The sequence below is a fragment of the Physcomitrium patens genome, chromosome 1, assembly GCF_059467195.1.
Source record: "Physcomitrium patens ecotype Gransden chromosome 1, ASM5946719v1, whole genome shotgun sequence".
Taxonomy (NCBI): domain Eukaryota; kingdom Viridiplantae; phylum Streptophyta; class Bryopsida; order Funariales; family Funariaceae; genus Physcomitrium; species Physcomitrium patens.
In genome coordinates, this window is record NC_143410.1 from 2,098,895 (window position 1) to 2,105,270 (window position 6,376).

Genomic DNA, 6,376 nt, shown 5'->3' on the forward strand with positions numbered 1-6,376 from the left:
ATGAGTGTGTTCATGAACCATTGGAAATCGTGAATGGCGACATCCGCGAGACATCAGTGAACGTGAGCCGTCTGCGATGCTTTCGCGGCCTCCTGTCCCGACCCCTCCGACGTCTATCTGGACATGCCCTGATGCCGTGAGTGGGTTGGGGTCGAAACTGGGCATGAAGCTTCTGGTCGAGTATATTTTGCTTGGGTGTTGGGGGATCGTTCGCTTTGTTTCATTGGACAGCTGTTAATAGACAAGCCTGCCGAGCACGGCATTGACAGTGGGGCCCACCTTCATGAACAACGCAAGGGTCCTGCAGCTCTCGAGACCTCGAGAACTTATTCGAGATCCTGGGATCCACCATGAAAGTGCGACACAAGGAATTCGTTCCGTGGTGACGGCGCAGCGATTTCGTGAGGTATATTAGGAGGGGTGGGAGAGAGTGGTGGAGTAGAGTCAGCGTAGGGATTGAAATTGGATACGGTTCGTGTTGCGCCTATTCGCGCTGCTGTCTGAGTTGCATGACGGGGAACGTGACGTGGGGAGGACCTGGTGTCGCATCAGCCGCTTGTTTGAATAGGACCTTGTGTCGTTGGGATTAGCGTGGGCGGGAATTGAGAGCGCAGGCGTGAGAATTGCGGTAAGCTTCGGAGCGGGGACGGTCGTGATTGCAGGTAGAAGAGGTTGTAGAGGATTTCTTGAGAGGCTCGTAAAAGAGGGAGAGAGAGAGGGAGCAGAAGAGAGTTGAAGAGCGTGAGAGCTGGATTGAGGTGGTTGTGGAGCGATGCAGTCGCTGATGAAAGTTGTGCTTGCACCTCGAACGGGGTCGGCGACGGAGAGCGAGAGGAGAAAGAAGAAGAAGGAGGATGTTTTGCTGGAGCGCAGTTTGTCGTCTTCAACTCGGTATCCGTCAATGCCGCGGTACCCGCTGTCGCCCTTGCATGGCGAAGTTGACGTCTCGGAGATTCGCAAAGCAAATTTGAAGGTCTGTAATGCAACCCTCACAAAGTGCGGGTTTAGCAGCGGCATTGAAACGCCGGAGTGGCGTGGTTGTGGAGTTGTTTTGGAGTGATTTTCTTGCCTTCTTGTTTACGCCATATCTGGGCAGGTTATCGCCCGGCCTGGGAGGAGGGGAGATCTCTGTTGTGAGTCCCTGTTAAATTCCAGTAGGAACGGTCGTGGTGAAAGTGCTTGGCGCTGGAATAAGTCGGGGATTTCGCGAGAAAAGCAGTGATGAGCACTTGAACATGAGAGCGATGAATGGGAGCAGAATTCCTCAAAGGTCTGTTGCATAGGAGAACCCCAGGGGCCGAAAGCGGATCGTGCTAGCAACGTTTAGCGGCGCCGCTCGACTTTCTGATCCAGTGGTAGAACGTGCGTGGGGCTGGTTCAAATGGGACATGTGTGGTTTGGCAATTGATTCCACGGGGTCGTCATTTCATATGTATGTGTTGATTGGGTGTACAGGTTACAGGGATGGAGTGCGCAGCGTGTGCGGGGTCCATCGAGAAAGCCGTGAAGAGGTTGCCCGGCATCGAGGAAGCAACGGTGTCAGTATTGCAGAACCGGGCTCAAGTTGTGTACAGGCCCGCCTTCGTACAGGTACAATTCCTCCCACTCCGTGTTGTTCAGAATTCCGTCGGGACCGGTGAAGCGGGGATCGTTCGCGCAGCACGCGGTGCAATGCGGACGGCAAGAAGATGCTTGTAGCAATGTTGTAGGAAACGACTTGAAAGGTGTGCAGTGAGGGGTGCTCCAAAACTTTGCATGTGGTGAGAGGGTCAATTTAGCAATCCGCCAGATGGACCGTGGCAGCTAGGAGCTCAGAAGTAAGATGGATGTGGGCAGCGGTGGAATTGGAAGGCATTGAATCTTACACGGGGAAAGTGGAATCCAGGAGGAAAGCATTCGGGAGGCGATCGAGGACGCGGGGTTCGAGGCGGAAGCAATTGTGGACGATGCCGGTCAACGGAGCGGGAGCATCAGCCGTTTTCGTATCAAGGGCATGACGTGCACCTCTTGCTCAAACTCCATAGAGTCTTCGCTGAAAAAGCTGGATGGAGTGCAAAAGGCCGTAGTAGCCCTCGCCACGGAGGAGTGCGAGGTGAGGCACGATGCTGGAGTGATTTCTCACGTCCAGCTTGCCGCCGCCATAGATGACCTGGGTTACGAGGCCGAGCTTCTGATCGCAGGTGAAGAGACGAACAGAATCCGTCTGCAGCTGGAAGGCGTGACGGCTGCAGCGGACTTCCAGCTCGTGAAAGAGATGCTGGTGGCTCTGTCCGGCGTGACATCGGTGGATTTGGATTTCAGCAATGCGATGGTCACAGTATCGTACGAGCCCGACAGGGCTGGGCCGAGGACTTTCATAGAGACCATCGAGCAGGCGGGAGTTTTCACAGCGAAGTTGGAGGCACCTCGTGGTCGTGGGAGTCACGACAGGGGCTTGGAGATCCAGCACCACAAGAAGTACTTCCTTTGGAGCTTGGTGTTCACGGTCCCAGTGTTCTTTTTGTCCATGGTGTTTATGTACATACCAGGCATTATGGAGGGTCTGGAGCACGGCAGGCTGAACGGCTTGTCGATCGGAGCTTTGCTGCGGTGGATTCTTGCGACTCCGGTGCAGTTCGTTATCGGGAGAAGGTTCTACGTGGGAGCGTACAAGGCGCTCCGGCGAGGGTCGTCGAACATGGACGTGCTAATTGCCATGGGCACGAACGCAGCGTACTTTTATTCTGTGTACATAGTGTTGCGGGCGGCTACGTCTCCTACGTTCAAGGGCACGGATTTTTTTGAAACGAGCGCGATGCTCATTTCGTTTATCATCCTGGGAAAGTATTTGGAAGTAATGGCCAAGGGGAAGACCTCGGAAGCCGTTGCCAAGCTGATGGACCTCGCTCCGGACAAGGCGACTCTGCTCACTCTGGACGAGGAGGGGGACGTGGCAGGAGAGAGGGAAATCGGGGCCGAGCTCATCCAGCGGCGAGACATCATCAAGGTAGGCCTACGCGCTGGTGTTGTAGGTGCTACGTTTCAGGCTTGGGCTTTCGCTGGGGGTTGTTGGATGCGGCTGTCCATACCGATTCGGAGAGTCGGACGGTTGGAAACAGAGTCGGGTTTGTATGTGGGCCATTGTAGAAGCTTGTGCTAGAGAGTTGCGGTGCGTGTCGTTCCCGTGAAGCGGTCCTAGTGGGTAGCGTGGCAGCCATGATTGTAGTTGTGCCCGTTCTTGCAATGAAAAGTCGTTTTGGCTTGCGCAGGTGGTACCGGGCTCGAAAGTGCCCACGGACGGTGTGGTGGTGTGGGGACAATCCTTCGTGAACGAGAGCATGATAACAGGCGAAGCCCGCCCCGTACCGAAGAAATTAGGGGACAAGGTGATAGGAGGCACCATGAACGACCACGGCGTGATACACATTCGAGCCACACACGTAGGGGCGGAGACCGCATTGGCACAAATTGTGCGGCTGGTGGAAGCCGCCCAAATGGGCAAAGCCCCGGTCCAGAAGTATGCGGATCGCATCTCCACTTACTTCGTCCCCGCCGTGGTGGTCGCGGCGTTCGTCACGTGGCTGGCTTGGTACGTTGGAGGCAAAGCACGCTCGTACCCAAAGTCATGGATTCCGGCTGCGATGGACGAGTTCGAGCTGGCACTTCAGTTCGGGATATCAGTGCTCGTCATCGCGTGCCCCTGCGCCCTCGGCCTGGCCACACCCACCGCAATAATGGTTGCCACAGGGAAGGGCGCGACGCAGGGGATCCTGATCAAAGGGGGTCAGGCACTGGAGGCTGCACACAAGGTGAAGACGGTGGTTTTCGACAAGACCGGGACGCTGACAATCGGGAAGCCCATCGTCGTTCACACCAAGCTGCTCACGAACATTCCTCTGCACGTGTTCTACGACACAATCGCAGCAGCGGAGGTCAACAGCGAGCACCCACTGGGAAAAGCGATCGTCGCGTACTCCAGGAAGATCAGCGGCGAGCATTCGTCCCATGGTCAGCAGCAACACGAGGTGCGTGATTTCGAGGCCATTCCAGGGCAGGGAGTGCGCGCCGTGGTGGACGGCAAGGCGACCCTGGTGGGGAACATGCGACTGATGAAGGAGCACGGGATCCACATATCGGAAGAAGCGGAGGAGCACTTGCGCGATGTGGAGACTTTGGCCAGGACGGGAGTGATGGTTGCCATCGAGAGGGAGTTGGTGGGGGTGGTGTCCATCGCGGATCCAGTGAAGCCGGAAGCAGCCAGAGTAATCAGCATCCTCAAGTCAATGGGCGTGCGCAGCATGATGGTCACGGGGGACAACTGGGGCACAGCCGTGGCGATTGCGAGGGAGTTGGGAATCGAGAGGCCATGCGTGCACGCAGAGTCGTTGCCAGAAGACAAGGCCAGGATCGTGGAAGAAATGCAGGTTCGTGGTTTGCCTGGTGCACGAGCATGCGTGGGGGCTGCGGGGGGAGTTTGACCTGGGGAGGGAACGCGAGCGCCGGGGTGGGATTGGATTGCGTAATGGGGGAAGCAGAGGCGAGTGATGAGGACGCTTGGTGAACAAGCATGCTGACGCTGAGGTTTGTGGGATGCAGGCGGCAGGGACGTCGGTGGCCATGGTGGGGGACGGCATCAACGATTCGCCAGCGTTGGTCGCAGCGGACGTGGGGATGGCGATAGGAGCGGGGACGGACATCGCGATCGAGGCGGCGGACATCGTGCTGATGAAGAGCAACCTGGAGGACGTGATCACAGGGATAGACTTGTCACGGAAGTCGTTCTTCAGGATCTGGCTGAACTACGTGTGGGCGTTGGGGTACAATGTGCTGGGCATCCCCATAGCTGCGGGGGCGCTGTTCCCAAGCACGGGGTTCCGGTTGCCTCCGTGGGTGGCGGGTGCAGCCATGGCGGCGTCATCGGTGTCGGTAGTATGTTCGTCGCTGTGGCTGAAACGCTACAAAAGGCCGAAGGTGGTGGAGGAGATAGACACGAGTGTACAGCGGTAGTAGGCGCGGAGCACGTTCCAGTGCCTTCTCACAGTTTTGCGAAGCAGATCAGTTTTGCACAGCGTCTTCGGGGAGCTGTATTTCAGGCGGCGCCCGCTCGTGCCTGGGCTCAGGGGCGGGTGTCGCCTCAAACACAGCGCTCTGGGTGACATGTAAATAGATATATTTTTTTTTCATTTTATAGTATTTGTGTTCACCTTTGATAATTTTAGGGTAGGATTTTTTATTCATTCATTAGTTTATTTTGTTGTGGGCATTTTTATTGATGATTTTATTTTGAATATTTTATGTATCTTAAAATTCTAGTAATTGATACTCAAATCATTATATAATTCGAATTAAATGGGATTCATCTACAGATACTTGTAATTTAATACAATTTTTCTTGTTCAATTTCGATTCTTTTGACTATGTGCATTTACATTGTTATCGCCTAATTTTATGTTTTCTAAAGTGAACAAATCTTACTACATAAGCTACTTTGAAAAGGAAAACAGTTTAAAAATGGTATTGCTTGAGTAAAAATCCAGATATACTTAAAATGTTTCTCTTTATATAACTATTTCAAGAGTCCATTCTATATCACATCAAATCAATTTGAAAACAAATATCATCAAGCTCCACACTCTAAATCCTTAACAACGAAATGGCTTTTTAGCAAATTGTCATTTTAAAAAACATATAAAGAAAACATGTTTAATTTGTTTGTCATACAATTCACACACACACACATACATACATACATACATACATACATACATGTTTGTATGTATCTACATATATATATGAGAAGAGTACACATTTTCTGTTTCCCTATGGACAAGGTTACAGTATTACCTGTTAAGATTCAAAGTGTGAACACACTTGGTACAACCACCTAGCATCTTCTAGCAATGCCATACCATTCTAGGCAAAAATGTTAGCAATTTCAGCAATTTTTTAACACAACCCGCAATACTCGTAATGAAGCTTTAAATGGTGTAGCAAATAAAGAGATCAGAAGTAGGATTTAGAGCTCTTCTCAAAGAGGGCAAAGTTGGACATCCACTTTGAAAACCCCGTCGGCGGTGAACACGATGCTGTCGCGAGCAGTCAAGGTTCGAAGTAGTGTACACGGAGTAAGCTCCGTGTAGATCATCGGAGTTGCGGACAACACGAGCTCCATGGACTACGAGAGGAGTACCATCGGAGGTGGGGGGAGGGGGGGGGTTCCATGATGGAAAAAGCGGGGGATTAGGAAACTCATGATACAACTCCAATCATTACTAACAACAAAATAACTTACTTTCTTTGAATTACATAAGATATCTTCAATGTCTTATAATTCCTTCATCTAGACTTAGAATTTATCAAACAGTATATGAACAGTATAGCTTAGAAAGTGCTCTCT

At 52.4% G+C, this 6,376-nt stretch overlaps 1 protein-coding gene across 1 annotated transcript; it reads left to right on the forward strand.

The window, feature by feature from the left end:
- Positions 1-323: 323 nt before the first annotated feature.
- Positions 324-5,379, forward strand: LOC149989819 (putative copper-transporting ATPase HMA5). The gene is made up of 5 exons (XM_090253971.1): positions 324-973; positions 1,456-1,590; positions 1,886-2,986; positions 3,249-4,403; positions 4,576-5,379. Exons 1-5 carry the CDS (start codon positions 773-775, stop codon positions 4,984-4,986), a joined length of 3,003 nt encoding a protein of 1,000 aa, XP_090110097.1. The 5' UTR covers positions 324-772; the 3' UTR covers positions 4,987-5,379.
- Positions 5,380-6,376: the final 997 nt, after the last annotated feature.

Excerpts from the sequence above, each read along its gene's own strand:
- LOC149989819 (XM_090253971.1), top strand. The coding sequence starts at position 773 with ATGCAGTCGCTGATGAAAGTTGTGCTTGCACCTCGAACGGGGTCGGCG. Across the intron at positions 974-1,455 it reads TTCGCAAAGCAAATTTGAAG|GTTACAGGGATGGAGTGCGC; the intron begins GTCTGTAATGCA and ends TTGGGTGTACAG. Across the intron at positions 1,591-1,885 it reads ACAGGCCCGCCTTCGTACAG|GAGGAAAGCATTCGGGAGGC; the intron begins GTACAATTCCTC and ends AGTGGAATCCAG.